Below are 16,005 nucleotides of genomic sequence, written 5' to 3' on the forward strand. Positions count from 1 at the left end.
GTCAGAAGGCATTTGTCTTTTAGCAAGTCAATCGTATTTACCCAAAATCCGTTACACGACGTTTACCAATAACTAGACCTGCTTGAAAGTAGGTATAAAGCCACTGTGCTTTTTTTGTAAAAGCCATAGGATGTCTTTTGTACATTTGATTGAACCATATTACAAGACAATCACATTGACTTTTTTATCGCCTCAAAAACAGGATTCACTTTTTACCCACCCTAGCGTAGGTCTTTTGTCTGCAAATGTGGAGTTACATTTCTACTAAATGGTACTTTAGGATGGTGACAATTGTTTGGCGGTGGTCCATGCTGGTTCCTGCCAGTGTGTGGTATGTGGTGATAACGCTGATTGTGGTTTCTAATCTAATCAGCTCTCCATCAGGCGGGGCAACAACTACATGAGGGAGCTATTACTTGACATGGAGGATTGTTTCCTGACAGCAACCCCACTTGTCATCTGTAGCAATGATTGAGTATCAGTTGCAAAAGTATATGACATTATCCTCAAATAACATTCAAACAAATCGATGAATAGGTGCAGCCTATTCTCAACTGTTTTTAATGTTGTGGGGCAAAAAATGGAATGATTGAGTTTTTTGATCATTACTAATAAAAGAGCCAATGTTTCCCATCGACTTTCACATAGTGTTCACTCAGGGCGAAGCCTTGATCTAAAAAAAAAAAGAGATATGTTGATTAAAACTTGAAATAAGTTCCAGAGAGAAATAAAATTAATTACTGGCTGGGAGTTGCGGTTGGACCCAAAGGCTTACGTAGTAGGAATTTTGCCAGAAGAATTACTATCTGGTCAACAGAAATATATACTAAAGGTAATGCTTCTGGCAGCAAAGAAAATGATCACAGTGTCCTGGCTGAAACCACAACCTCCTGACATAAAACAATGGAGAGACAAATTAAAGCAAATGTACATTATGGAAAAAATCACTGCAAGACTTCAACTGAAACTTGACCAATTCGAGAAAAGATGGAGGCCTATCACACAAATTTTACTTGATGTCTAAACACCTCCCCCTATTTATTATGTATTTTTTTTTTTGGTGTATATTTTTATTTATTTATCTTTTATATATATATATTTCTTTTTGTATGGATGTATTGTATGAACATTTATTCTTCTTTTCTATTAATAGTATTTTTTCTTCTCTGTTGTTCCTTCTGTTATTTATGAGTGTGTCAAGTGTATATATTTTGTGTTGATGTAAGATGGTGGAATCAAACCTCCGTCAAAATTGGTGTGAGAAATAAAAAGTAAAAAAAAAAAAAAAAAAAAAAATTGAAATAAGTAATAGCAAATTCTGCATGATTGTGATTGCCAAATTAGTGTCATCAGTTAATCCATAGACCAATGAATTAGCAGTGAGGCTTGTTGCTGCAGTAACAACCCTCTATTGTCTCCTCCTGACCTCTTTCTTTAAGATTAGTGTTCCACTCATGCTGAGTGTCCTCCTCACAAAGCATCTGCCAAGCCTGTGATAGGGAAATGTAAAGTGAACAGTGAAAGCATTTGTCAATTCACACTATCTCTTACACTCTTTTCAGTTGCACTGGCCCGCCAGTCCCAACCGAGTCCAAGAATGTTTAATGGCTGGAAAGGATCCGGAGGTGAATCCACATTGCCACTCTCACTTACACACGATAAACACACCCTCAGCGTGAATAAATCTGTAATACCTATGCTGTATTAGTTGTACGCACTTTACCACAACTCTGTTTCAACAATCACTTGAGATATCTTTAATCTTCTACCTGCTGTACGGTAGACTTGTTTTCTCTTAACTGTGATCCAAACCGTCAAGAGTTTTCAATTTATTCAGGCAAGAAAAACAACTCTTGAAGTGCTCACATAACAATAGGGGATTAAAAGCAGGTGATGCATTGCCTTGTTTCAACCCTGTTGGAGTGAGTTGAAACCAGAATTTGCATCGCAATCTGACAGAAAAAGATGTGCTATTTGCGGAGAAGGGCTTATTTTCTTGACAATAAACCAGATCAACGATGTTTGAAAAGATTTCCATTTGTGTCACTTTCCCTATCCAGACGGAATGTGCAAACTTTCTACGAGTCCTGCAGCCCTTCAATTCAACTCACCTGTATGTGTGTGGCACAGGGGCCTTCAACCCAAGGTGTGCTTTTATAGCTACCAGCATCTTCCAACAGGTATGACTGCAAAACACACTCGGATTTTATCCTGGCTGGAGCTGATTTCCCAGTCTGATCTTTATTTCCTTCTTTCAATGTTATAATTAGAATACAAACTAGATTTCCATTTACTAAATAAATAAGAACACATTGTTGACCCACACGGTTCGTATGTGTGCTTGAAATCCTTGACAATGCTTGAAATTTAGTGCTGTGTTTTCAAGGTTTCAAAATTGCTTGAATTTTGGGTGAAGTGCTTGTAAATGCGACATTATATTGCTGTTTCTCAACAAGCCTGCTTAGAAATGGCGCCGACACTGGTCTCTGGTCGCTTCACTTTGCCGTTGCATTAATTCCTACTTGTGGTTAACTGCAGCTGGCATTATTTTGTGGCATTGACGTAAGTAGCGTTATCACCCCTTACAGGTCGTTTCCAAAAGGACAGGTGCATGCTACACCTAAACCGGGATTATGTATAAATTATGGACATTTATTATGGGCCATGCAAAAAAGACAAAGTAGCGTTTCCAGTGGTATATTCCAATGGGAAGAATTAATTTCCTGCAACTGAAAATGCAAGGTACATGTTATTTTCCAAGTTGGTCCAGAGTATAAAAAAATGCATAATTAAAAAGGAAAAAACATATATAAGTTGCACCTGGAGTATAAATTGCATTTTTGGGGTAAATGTATGTGATAAAATCCAAGACCTAAAACATACATGTCATATTGAAAGGCAATTAAAAAAAAAAGAAATAGAGAAGAACAAGCTGAATAAGCGTATGGTATAATAACGTCACATGACTAACATGCCTGGTAATGTCAGTAGCGACATAACATATTATTCCCTGCTCAATTACCGTTTTCGGTAATTGATTCATATTTCACTGTTTCCAGATTGTAATCTGAAAAGTATGATCTTCTTTTTGGTGCCATTTTGTTCAGCTCTTCCTAGTTGTTTCTATAAATTACTGGTGTTGTGCTCCCTAACAAACGTCACTCACGCAAACGTCTCTAAAACGACTTCTTGTCTACTTTTTGGGGAATATATTCCAACAGTTAAACACAGAGCATTTGCACCTTGTATTGAATCACTTTTGAGTAGGTTGATCATTATCATTAAGCCTGCATTAGCAACCTACTCTTCATATGGATGCCAAGCGATCTTTTCTAAACACACCCATTTGTTCACAAACAATAGGGAAAGAAGATTTATGTGTTTGGCGTTGAATGTGATAACTGCAGATTACATTTAAACCTATTTACTATGATATACAACATGTAATACTGACCTTTAGCGGCTAGAGAGAGCCTTTTGTTTGCATTTATTTGAAAAATCATAACTTTTAAAGAAATGACCTCTACCAGGCATGTCCAAATTCCAGCTTGCCTGTTACAGCCCGTGATCAAATTTTTACTGGCCCACAGCCTTTGACATTAAATTGATAATCTGTGGCCCGCCAGTAATGTTAACTGAGGTGTCCAAATTGTACAAAAAAACAAACAAAAACATTTCGCCGGATGATGGCAGAAGCCCTTTGGCCACTTTGCCCATGGCTTTCTGTGAGAATTTTAGTCCACCCCAAAAAAGGAAAGTTGATCGCTTCCAGGTCAAATGGAAATTGGAGTATATTTTTGCCGAAATCCGAAACAACTGCACCTGCCTAATTTGGCAAGAGCCTGTTGCTGATTTCAAATAATATAGTGTAAAGAGGGACTGTCAAACGAAACATGTTGACGACAAAAAGTTGACTTTAAAGGAACGCTGTGCAAGAGTGTAGCAACTGATAGCTGTTTTAACGGCACAGCAGCACTTTTTCACGAGACCCCACGAGTCAAATGAAGATGCCACAAAGGTGATTACAAAGTTGCACCACTGATCACACCGGTGATTGCCAAGCACATCAATTTTTTCACGGAAACGGTTAAACCTTAAGACTGTTCAAAGAATGCCAGGCTGAATAGTCAGACCATGCACATCTTCAGCTTACCAAATAGGGTCCGCTTTCTGAGAAGTTTGGACACCCCTGACCTAGACACTCGCTTGTTCTTTTGACATATTCAGAAATTTATGGCAAGTCAAATTAAACCATCCTCAGGCCGGATGTTTGACATGCCTGCTTTAAACTGTGTCTCTGGATGTATGTGTGTGTCTCATGCATGGCCCCTATTGCACACGTCTATCAGACAGTGTGAGTGTGGTGTCTGCCTGTATGAATTGAGCACATTTCAACCAGTCTTAACTTTCTGAGAATTCAGAAATAATTGTTTATTTTTTTGGAACGTGAAAGCCACTCTTTGTGTATAATCAAGTGTTTGAAAAAACTCAAATTGATATGATACAATTGAGTGATTTGAATAATAAGGAGAAATACATAAAACCATCATATAAAGTGCATTTTTGTAAATACTTGTGGGTCGAGAATTTTTTATACATTTACATAATATGAGTCTCACTTAAAGGGAGCTGATTACGCTATCTTGCTGCTACTGTGCCCTCAAAAACCTTGTGAAAAGCTGTTGTGTTTCGGTCGGTTTGAGTACTTGAAGTTTCCTTTCTTCTTGTGATTTGTAGCATTTATTTTCAGTGGCACAGTGGCTCCCTGGCACTTTTTTATAATTGTTTTATAATGGAAAATTATATTGTTTTTGTAGGAGGACAGACATGGATTAAACATGCCTAACATTTTCCAATTAATAGAAATATATAAAGAATATATTTATGTTTTTCTGGTCAAATAGCTATTTTAACATTTTGGTCTGTCAACACCTGCAATTCACAATACAGCAACATCTAGTGGTCAAATATTATGCACTGTCCCTTTAGGACATGTCTATTTTTACCTGAAATTACAAATTTTGATATTTATCTTAGTGTGCTACAGTGTGTATTTTAAAGTATAATGATTTTATTGAGTTAAATTGATAAATATATTGTTTTATAAAAAATGAGTTCCTTGTTGAATGTACACAATTACTTTAGCAATATGAAATTAGTTACGTTATGCAATTGTAACATTTATGAGCGTTAGCGGTTCTAAATAAATTGATGGACGAACAGAAAATAAGTAGAATAGAATAGAACAGAATTCTCCTTATTGTCATCAATGTCAACGTGGCAAAATATTGTATGCAAGGAGATGAGACTAGGCAATCCATTGTAAGCATGAAATAAAGACTTTAAAGAGAAAAATAGCAGACTGTCAGAATAAACAGGCAAACATATTTACAACATAGTGCTTAGAGTGTAACACAAGTTAGAATAATAGTGAAAAATGAAAAATAGTGCATTAAAACAATAGTGCAATAAATAGCAGTGCAATGATATTAGCGGCACAAAACATTCCCAAATAAGACACAAGATGTGTATTTTCACAGTTTTGCACGCTTGGGTGGTGATGGCCCTGGGGAAAAAACGATATCCAAGCTTGTTTGTCCTTGTGTTAATAAACAAACACAGTAAAAAGGGTTTTTGTGGCTCTGGTCATGTCTAGTATTATTGTCACAGCTATGTGAATTGGATTATGCATTCTAAATACACTGCTGAGTACATGCCTCTTGTGAAGTTGTGTGGTCAGGCTTTGTGTGCATGTGTCAGGAACCGACTAATCCAATGAAAGGTTCATGCAAGATCAGAGCATGTGCTCGGATGAACTGGTGGCGCTGGCTGGTTTAAGACTAAACTTCACACATTTTCCAATCCTTCTACTTAACCTACTAACCCCCGATTTTACCATTTAATATTATGCTTAAAACAACTTTGTGTGTGTCAGCCAGTGTTGGGCACGTTATTGAAAAAAAAAAATTAGTTCCCGTTACTACTTTGTTTAAAAAGTAACTTCGTTGCTTCATGGATTGCTGACACCCAAAAAGTAGCCAACTAGTTACAAATTATATGCTCGCTTTTAAATCTTACTACCTAAAACTAAAGTTATAAATGTAACTGTGGCTCTATGAGTCCTGTACTACTGCCAGGGGTGGTTATTCAAGCATTGAATGTTACGTTCCCGCATGTGCAGTTCGAGAAATGCATACAGAATTAGTTATTCATACCACTTGCGATCGTTAGGAATGTCTAGAAATTACGGTCACACTCTCAGGTAAGCCACTTTCATAATCTTTGCGCGAGGACACAAGGATTCTGAGTGGCAAGACGCCCTGGCGGTCATACCGGACTCATAGAACCGTAGTTACATTTGTAACTTTTGTTTTGGTTCGTCCCTACCGACTACCGACCGCCATGGGCGGTACTTCAAGCACTGAATGGCTGATGCCAGGTATTCCCGAGGAACCCCTGAAACAGATGAGCCAGTCGTCGGGGTACGGCAGAACCTTCAGCGCCATCGACTGCAGGGGCTCGAGGGGTGCCTTCACAAATTGTGTGAACACTCGCTAGGCAAGGGAGAACCCCAAAGGGAGCATCCGAAACTGCCAGTGTGCAAACCGGAGAAAATGATGATGCCGAGGAGCAATGTGGAAGTAGGCACCCTGGAGGTCCACAAAGGAGATCCACTCTACCTGGGCAACCGTACGCAAAGGCTCTGAAGTTGTCAACATACCAAACGGCATTACCGTTAGGTTGAGCCACCTCAGATCCAGGACCGGTCGGATACCACTGGTCTTTTTCGGAACAAGGAAGTAGCTCAAGTAGAAGCCAGGGGGATGCATCAACGGATCCACTGGCTCGATGGCACCCTTGGCCAGGATGCTGGACATCTCCCGATCTAAGGCCATTTGGCCGGTCGGCGACGGAAGGCACCCTCCCAAGATGGGGGGCCAGCGTTGGAACTGCAGGCTGTACCCGTGGGTCAAGATGGAGACCACACACGGGTCCTGAGCACCGGCAGCCCAGCGACTGTCTGACAGCCGGCCCCAAGCTCTCAATCCCTGGACCTCCGGGCTCCGGGGACCTTAGAGGGGCGGGAAGAAGGGGCCATAAGACAGGGAGGTGCGGGCAGGCCCCCGAAAGGGCGCGTGATGCAACTGCGGTGGCTCCACATATGGCATCTGGGCCAAACCATTACCGGCCACATCCTACATTGCTACCAAAGCACAACCATCAGCCAAATGGTGCGGTAAGGCCTTAGTATCCCTCCAGCAGGAGTGATCCTAACACAAAAAAATCCTCGCACGCGGGAACAACAGAAGCAGAGTCGTACCGCCCGTGCTGAAAAAAAAGGCGCTCTCAGGGTCTGAAGTAGCCTGCAGAGGCACAGTCACATGTAGCTGCTCCAAGGCACTGCAAAGCATGGCCCTGACAGAGTCCTCACCCATCTTGCTGGACGAGTTTGGAGCGGATGACAGGGAGGCTGGATGGAAAAGGTGAGGGCACGAGTGACAATTGCCCTTAGGAAAAAAGAGATGTCGATGCCGCCAAGAAGATCTAATCGACTTTCGGCAGAACCACTAGCCTGGAAGCCTGGGAGTCACCTGGCGTCAATACAGGGGCAGCAGGAGAGGAACAGTCCTGTATGAGTGACCTCACCTCCTCCAGCTGAGCCTGCAAGCAGCCAACCTCTGTCATTCATCCACAACCCGCACCTTAGGGAGGCGTTGGCAGCGGAGGCTGCACATGCATGGCGCTTAGAGTGTCACGCACTAGAGGCCCTCACTGCGCGCACGAGGCCCCCAGTATCGGAGGATGCCAGGCATATAAACATGCCTACTTGTTTTGGTGTATTGTATACTTGTGATTAAAATAAGGGATTAGTAACTGGTTAGCCTGTGTACAAAACAACTTTCATTTGTAGCACACATTTAAAACAAAAATGACTGGTGTCTTTCTTTTTCTCTCCAGTCGGGACACCAGATGCTCTCCTACAGTCAAACTGAATGCGGGAAAGGAAAATGTCCATACGACCCATTTCAGACAACGGCATCAGCGATCGTCGGTATGTTAGCTTCACAACTTTAATTTTTGAAGATACATTGGAAAACTTTAGTGATGAGAGGTGGTGTTTTTGTTGTGTTTTGTAGATAGTGAACTTTATGCTGGCATTACTTCAGACTTCATGAGCAGGGACTCAGCCTTCTTCCGTAGTCTTGGCAAACGGCATGTTATCCGGACCGAGCAGTATGATTCCACCTGGCTGCATGGTAAGAGGAAAAAACAAAGTTTCTCAAGCAGGATCACTTTGTTTAAAAACAAACTCATCTCTTTCTCTAGGAAGACAGGAAATATTGTAGATGTTTTTCCCCAACTTGAGCACACCTGGTTCAAATGATCAGGTCATCTGCATGCTCTAAAGAAGTCTGAAAATATTTGTAATCATTTGTAGCGTGTGAATTGACGTAGGGAATCTAAAACATGCAGGATGGGGGCCATATGGGATCGTAAAATTGTTGACACCTGACTAATAATAAAAGGCATCAGTTGAAGTATACTCAATGCAATACCAGAAAAAGCTTTAATTTCTTTGCCTAATTTTTAATGCAATCACAATTATTAAGATTTCTAATTGTTTGAATGAATCACAATTATATCCTTTATTACCTGTTGTTTTGTCGTGCACACTGAACTCTAGGTGAATCCCAAACTTTTTTTAAGCCAAGGCACATTTTTAGGTTAAAATCATCTCGAGGCACACCGTCCGTCAAAACTAATTATAATAGAAAAATCCCAGCACCAATTTCAATTTTTGAAAAGATTAAATTATCACATTGCTTCAATTAATCGTTTTTCTTATTGTTGGTGGTCACCTTGGTTCAGAAGGTAATACAGCTCATTGATTATGGTGAATAATTTGGCCGTGATTCATGATTTTACTGTATTTTTAGAGTGTATTAGAAGTTTTACTTTATTTTCATCCGGTTTTATAAACATTTTGTCACACAACAGTTGTATCCATCCATATGTAGTGTAAGTCTATGCATCCGGAAAGCTACATAAAAGATCAACCTTAATGAACAAAGATGATCTGCCATTGGAAAAAAATAACATTTTACTACATTATTTTTCAATTTTTGTAGTGCAGTGTTTAGCACATTCGCCCAACACGCGAAAGGTCCCCGATTAGAGACTGAGTGGAAACATACGTTGGCCTGGAGAGGGATGGGCGCCACTTGTTTGGCATTTGTTTGATATTTGCACAAAAATCAAACTCGAACTGTATTAATTTTATTTCATTTACATTTTCAAGGAACTGTTGTTTTATCTGTAAAAATGCAGGCTGCGTTTCTTTGTACTCATTTTGTTCCCTGGATAAGAGGCACAATATGCACGTTCCATTTGGTTTTAGGTTTTTAAATCTTCAAAATGTAAATGTAGTCACATAGTTCATCATTCTCTGCATGCACTGCATCTGACTTAGTTATTTTGATAGTATTAATATGAAAACATACAGCATGTTTTGCATTCATTATAAAAGCTTACGGAATCCTTTTATTTTTTGCGGCTCCGATCTTTTTTTTTCTGTCCACTATGACCCTGTCAACATTTTGCGTTGCTGACCCTTGGCTTAGCATAATCAAAACCTCTAGGATAAGCGTTCCAATATGGGCTTGTTTTAGTCTCCACTATCATATCGTGCAATGGCAAAACATTTTCTTGGATCAGTTATTTAGTGTTTGATTTTGTTTGTGTTCAATATCCAAACATTGACCTGCATCTCGGAAGCTGGTCCCTTGTCATTTTTATCCAGACAATGTAGAGTAGACAGTGACAATGTATTGAGCTTTTGGCATGCTTCTAAATTAGTGTAGTTCAATGGTATTTTATATATATATATATATATATATATATATATATATATATATATATATATATATATATATATATATATATATATATATATATATATATATACATATATATATATTTAAAAAAATCTAGTGATTGCTGTTTAGTGTTTTGCTTTGCTGTTGTCTGTTCAAGATTATTTATTTCTTTGTGTAAAATTAAATGTAAAATCAGCAAGGAGTTGTACAACAGATTGTTATTTTCTTTTTTTTTTTCCTCTCTGTCTTGTGTTTGCCAGATGCACATTTCGTGCGGGTCGCCCCGCTGTCTGAAACAGATAATCCAGAAGATGATAAGGTCTACATGTTCTTCACCGAACGCGCTCAGGAGGCCGAAGGGGCCGCCGGGAAAGTACTTTACTCCAGAGTGGCCCGGGTGTGCAAGGTATGGTAGGAAGATGTTTGTATAACAAAACTACGTACTTGTTTACATGCTTCTATTCACCTCAGACTGCTTGTTTATTTGAAAGCGTTTGCCTGCACATGTCAGATACGTGCTTAGAGACGCATGTGTCTGAGTTTATGGAGGTGTGTGTTTTTTAGGAGAAAGTCTTGTTTGGACGTTCCTACCTCATCATAGATCATCACACAAACCGAGGCTGTTTATGTGTGCCACTATCTCTGTGTCTTATTTTAGTCTCAAAGTGTTTGATTTTTGTAGTCGTGAACGCACGGTGTGCATGAGGATGTGTGTTGTTTTCTTGAAAAAAAATAAAAATGTAATCTTCAATTTAAAAGGCACTGTCACAGAACTTTAACTGTAATATTATAATGGCACAAAACGGTAAAAATATTTATCTTGTGAATTATTTGGGATTGTTTGCTGCTGAATTTCATTGCACTACTTTTTATAGAAATATTGTTACAATGCAATACTATTTTATGCTCGACCATATGAATAACTTAGGCCAGTCTCTAAGCACTGCTTTGTACATGTTTTTGCCTATTTATCCTGGCGGTCTTTTATATTTTTTGTCTTTATAGTCTATATTACATATTTACCCTGGAGTGCCATGTCTAATCTTGTTGCGTACACAATGTAATATTATGACAATAAAAACAATTCAATCATAAAAAATAAGATTTAACTGTGATGAGAGAGTAAAAATATGCATGTGGCTGTCAATTCAAACTCAGTCATTACATTATTTGTAATATTTACAAGCGCTGCAAAAAGACAAATGTTTTTTCGCTAGGAGTGAATTTGGCTAGTTTTATATTTTTTCCCTGTTGTTTAAAAGGTAAATCACAAGATACAGTTGAAGATCATTTTGCTTATTTTCAATTATATATTTTTTTGTTTAAAACAAATATTTAATTGATACTAACATAAACACCATTTCCTAAAACGAACAAAACCACTCAAAAATGTTCTAAATAAATGATTTGCAGTGAGGACGAATATTTGTAATCTCTTACTTGAACTCAATCTCTTGCCAATGTTCTAATGATTTTATCAGCATGTTTCATTGTATTTGAACAAAAAAACACTTCGTGTTTCCTCTTAATAGTTTCTTTCTGTGAAAGTGTCCCAAAAATGTGAGAGTGTCCCAAATAAAGACACAAAAAGAAAAAAAACAAGTTAGAGGGTACTTACTGAATACAGTCTTTTAACTCCCAGGAAACACAAAAATACATTAAGATAGCTTCTCATTCTCGCAAAGACTTTTTCAGGATTTTTGGGGGTCAAATTCTATATCTTACGACTTTCCTTAGTTGAGCTGCCTGTGCTGGCTTGTATAACTTCAGTTGACAATTTTGATTAGCCTTTTTCAGCAAATTAATTTTTCACGTGAGTGTGATTTGTATGTGTGTGCAGAATGATATTGGAGGCCAGAGAAGTTTGGTCAACAAATGGAGTACCTTCCAAAAGGCTCGTTTAGTGTGCTCTGTTCCAGGACCAGATGGCCTGCAGACACACTTTAACCAATTGCGTGAGTACAAAGATAAATAAAACCTCATCATTGCATTGATTTTAAACAACGTCGGACTCTTAAGGTTCGTTTAATGATGACTTTGTAGACCTAACTTTGTATGTGTTTGTTTTTGGGAGTTCTAAACACAAGAAATTTGGTCTGCAAGTTTTTAAAAATTCAGTTGTTGAGCAGTCCCATCGGTTATCAGTAAAGATAGCTCGAGAGCCCTCACCATTTTTATTCCAGCTTACAGCTCGTCACGTTTGTGCATGCAAAATACTGCAGGCAAAAAAAATAAATAATAAAGAACTGTGCTGTAAATATTTGTTGTGTGTATGTTCATTAAAAGTTACAGTAACTTTAAATGTAAGAATACAGTGGGTACGTATGTATGATCAACAGTTTCTCCATCTCATACTTGTCAACCTCTGCCAATTTTTATCTGTATCTTCATTATCAAGCAACAATTAACCTTACAAAGGTAACACGGAACATATTTACTCATAGCAAGACAAATGATGTAGAATACCGTGCCAATATTAGCAGTCTATGATGATGTCGTTATCACAGAGACAATTTAGATAAGGGTCAAAATGGGCAAGACGAGGTCAGTCTTTTGTTCATTTTTCTATAGTTTGTATAAACATATTTAATTACTCTTTGAATGTGTTTTTAGTGATTGTGAAGATGTGTCTTGGATCAAATCTTTGTCCACACATTGAAGAAGCCCCCACTTCCTAGTGTTGCTCCCGGTATGTAACGATTGAGAGTGTGTAAGAGGCCCCCAAGTGGTGGAAGCAGCGTGGTGAGAGAAGCAAAGATATGGATACGAACAGACAGTTAGCTTTTTTTTTCTAAAAAAGATGACAGAGTCCTTCCATCATCATTAGGGCAGAAAGGCATGACATTTCCTTGATTGCCATGGTGACCGAAATTATGTGATCACGTCAACGAAAACTTTGGGTGCTTAATAGTACTTGCAAACTTCATGCATCTTTCATGCATGAGTTCAATATTATTGCAATAAAATGTTATTTTTCAAGCAAAGTGCCAGTATGCTTAATGTTGAAAAGCAATGTTCAGATATTGGAGGTATCACAATTGCAAAAAAGCACTGAAGTGAAAGTTCTGCTTGAAATACATCCTTTCACAGAAAGCTGTTTCTCCGAAACTAGTGTTCAATGTTTAACAGTCGTTTACTAAAAAATAGTAAAAGCTAGAAACAGACTAATGAAAGATGGGATTTGAAGTTTTTTTATATGTCCTACGCTTTTAAGGGCTACAGAACAACATTTTCTCGAGGCCTTTTAAAAATAAGCCAAAATGTCAAAAAAAACGTCTGGCATTAAATGAGTTTGTAATAAGAGGTACCGCTGTATTTGAGTGTGAGAATGGAAGAGCAACAGGGGTTTAAGAAATTTAAGAGGGAACACATACGTGTTACTGACTAGCTATGCTATTGCAGCAGTGATCAAAAACAGCCATGTCTGTAACCCTGAGTCCATCAATGTGCCCCCGCCATGGTCACCATGGCAACTTTCCTCAACGGTTAGTTCTAGTCATTATTATCGGTGTCCCATTCAGGGTTTGTGTATGTTTTAAAGCTTCTCAGTTGGTGTGGGCTTTTTTTTAAATATTTGGGATCGCACCCTCAGTCTTTGGTTCGAGCAGAAGTGTAAATGTTTTGATCAGTGTATGGAATGTGAAAGGACTCACTATTTCCGTAGCTCTTTTAAAACGGAAAGGTTAAATAGTGGATATAAAAAGGAGGGTTTGGGGAAAAAAGGTAGCAAATGGATAGTTGGAAAAGATGGCTTAAAAGCATAAATGTAGGTTTTAGTCAGGAAAATAAGGATATTTATTTTTTAAAAAAAATCTAATCTCTGATTATGTCTCACAGTTTTCTTAGAATTTCTAGAATGAATTTAGATGTATTTTAAATAAGAGGAATTCAGATTACAAACACTACTATTCAAAAGTTTGGGGGTCACCCAGATCAAATGAGTTTGTGTTAATTTGCCCATTGCTCTTCCTTTTGTTGGGTAGTCTCAGATATTGGCTTTTTCTTTGACTCTCTGGCTTGAAGGCCAGCATCCCTGAGTCACTTCTTCAATATAGACGTTGATGCTGGTGTTCTGCAGGTTATAGTTAACAAAGCCGTGTGATGCGAAAACCTGTAACGCATCTATTTTTCAGACTAAACACTCTCATGTACTTGTTCTCTTGCTTTGTTGTGCAACTAGGACTCCCACTTTTCTTTTCACTCTGGTTAGATTCTCTTTGCGCTGTTCTCTGAAGGCAGTAGTACAAACCATTATATTATATCTTCAGATTCTTGGCGATTTTGCCCATGGAATAACCTTCGTTTCATAGAACAAGAATAGACTGTTGATTTTAACGTGGAAGTTTTCTTTCCGGCCATTCTGACATTTTGATCATACTGATGAATATGATGCTCCAGATACTCGAAACCGTGCTTTTCTTTAAGAAATAAGGACATTTCTAAGCGACCCTAAACATTGGAACAGTTGTGTATTTTCTTTGTTTGTGTTACTTTACTTATTTGGGGTTGCTTTTGCCACTAAATCTCATTGTACTTCTTGTCATTTCACTATTGTTACGAACCACTATTCTTTTTGTTTTACGAATATTGCACTATTATTACAACTTGGGCCAGTCTCTAAGCACTAAATTGTAAATACTTTTTCTGCCTTTTATCCTGATTAGTTTTTTATCTGGATTATTGCATTCATTGTTTTACAACCTTGAGATCAATGACAATAAAGACAATTCAATTACACACGTGAATTATTTGGTTCACACGTATTGTCAAAAACATGCTTAAAAGGCCATTTTGGCGACAAGATGAAATGTACCACTTTTACATAGACATGCAGATAGAAAAGCAAGGCATTTAGAGAATATGGAAACAGGACAGTTCCTTATCTGGACTCTTTTGTCAACAGAGGACGCACAAAGTAAACTTCAAGACCCATGTTTGTTGAAAACTAAACATGCCCACACGCATGCACGTGCGGTATCCTGTGTACATTAAGACTTTGGATAAATCATGCACAATGGCTGTGTCTTACACAAACACGTACGTGCTCACACTTAGGTTTCAACAAATGTTAAAAGTAACACTCATTGCTCTCCAATGTTCGCAAACTCTATCTCTCTGGTATCCAGCAGAATAAATGTTCCATTTACAACCATTAAGCCTAGGTTTTCCCCAGGTATGTAATAAGGTAACAACAATAACTTAAACCAGTAAAATGGGAACCTGGGTGTGCAGGTGCAAAGAATAAAGAAAACACAAGATAATGGTGTAACAAAAAGGTAAGGTGTAACAATAGGATAACAGAACTTAGGGCCCGGTCACACAGCCGTTTGCGGCTGAATCACGGCCAGAAATTTTTCTGCCTGTGAGGCGGACGCTATTGGACACTTTGAGGTCGCCATACAGACGAGATACAGCAGTGCTCAACACGCGGTCGAAATTTCACGCGCGGTTGATAGCGCAAAAAGTTTTGCGCTGCTCAATACTTTAGAGCGCGGGTACACAGCCTTTCACGGGTGTATCGATGCTGAATCAAGGCCAGAAATTTCTGGCCGTGAAGCAGACGCTGTTGGGCGCTGTTAGACGCTTTGAGACCGCCATATAGACGAGATACAGCAGTGCTTTACTCGCGGTCGGAAATTCACACGCGGTTGGCCGCGCGAAAAAGTTTTGAGCTGTTCAAAACTTTGAGCACGTGTTAACCGCGGGCGGCACACGAGGTAATGACGCGGAAATGACGCGGAACGACGTGCTCTGGCCGCGGCCAGTGCGTGGTTACACATGGGTAGGACGGGAAATTTCAGCGGGTAATCGTGGGTGGAGCATGGTAATAGCATGTTCTGCGCCTGTATCGCGGTGTTATTACGTGAAATTAGCGTGTTACGCGTGTGACGGTCAAACGCCTTTCTCCGCGATTTGCCAAGCACACGTCAGTTGTGCCAAGGGGTGTACATGGATCCCCGTCACCGTAGTGACCTCGTCTTAATCCATTTTTATTTCTTGAAATTTCTTTTCATTTCATAACAAGATAATAAAATAAAAATGAAAAACTATTACAATAATAACATATTGGCTTCTTCGGTGCCATAGCTTGAAATCTTGATCTTCACGGGACTGTGTCTTGAGCGGT

General features: G+C 38.9%; 1 protein-coding gene across 1 annotated transcript in view; it reads left to right on the forward strand.

Moving 5' to 3' along the window:
* Positions 1-16,005, forward strand: part of sema3h (sema domain, immunoglobulin domain (Ig), short basic domain, secreted, (semaphorin) 3H) — an 82,596-nt gene that overhangs the window by 36,838 nt on the left and 29,753 nt on the right. The window contains exons 3-8 of the mRNA XM_088331902.1: positions 1,563-1,625; positions 2,061-2,180; positions 7,960-8,053; positions 8,139-8,258; positions 10,139-10,284; positions 11,719-11,833. Of these exons, the coding sequence (XP_088188028.1) occupies positions 1,563-1,625; positions 2,061-2,180; positions 7,960-8,053; positions 8,139-8,258; positions 10,139-10,284; positions 11,719-11,833 (658 nt within the window). The remainder of the gene's footprint in view (positions 1-1,562; positions 1,626-2,060; positions 2,181-7,959; positions 8,054-8,138; positions 8,259-10,138; positions 10,285-11,718; positions 11,834-16,005) is intronic.

The sequence above is a fragment of the Urocampus carinirostris genome, chromosome 3, assembly GCF_059441175.1.
Source record: "Urocampus carinirostris isolate Australia breed hairy pipefish chromosome 3, RoL_Ucar_1.0, whole genome shotgun sequence".
In the NCBI taxonomy this organism is placed as follows: domain Eukaryota; kingdom Metazoa; phylum Chordata; class Actinopteri; order Syngnathiformes; family Syngnathidae; genus Urocampus; species Urocampus carinirostris.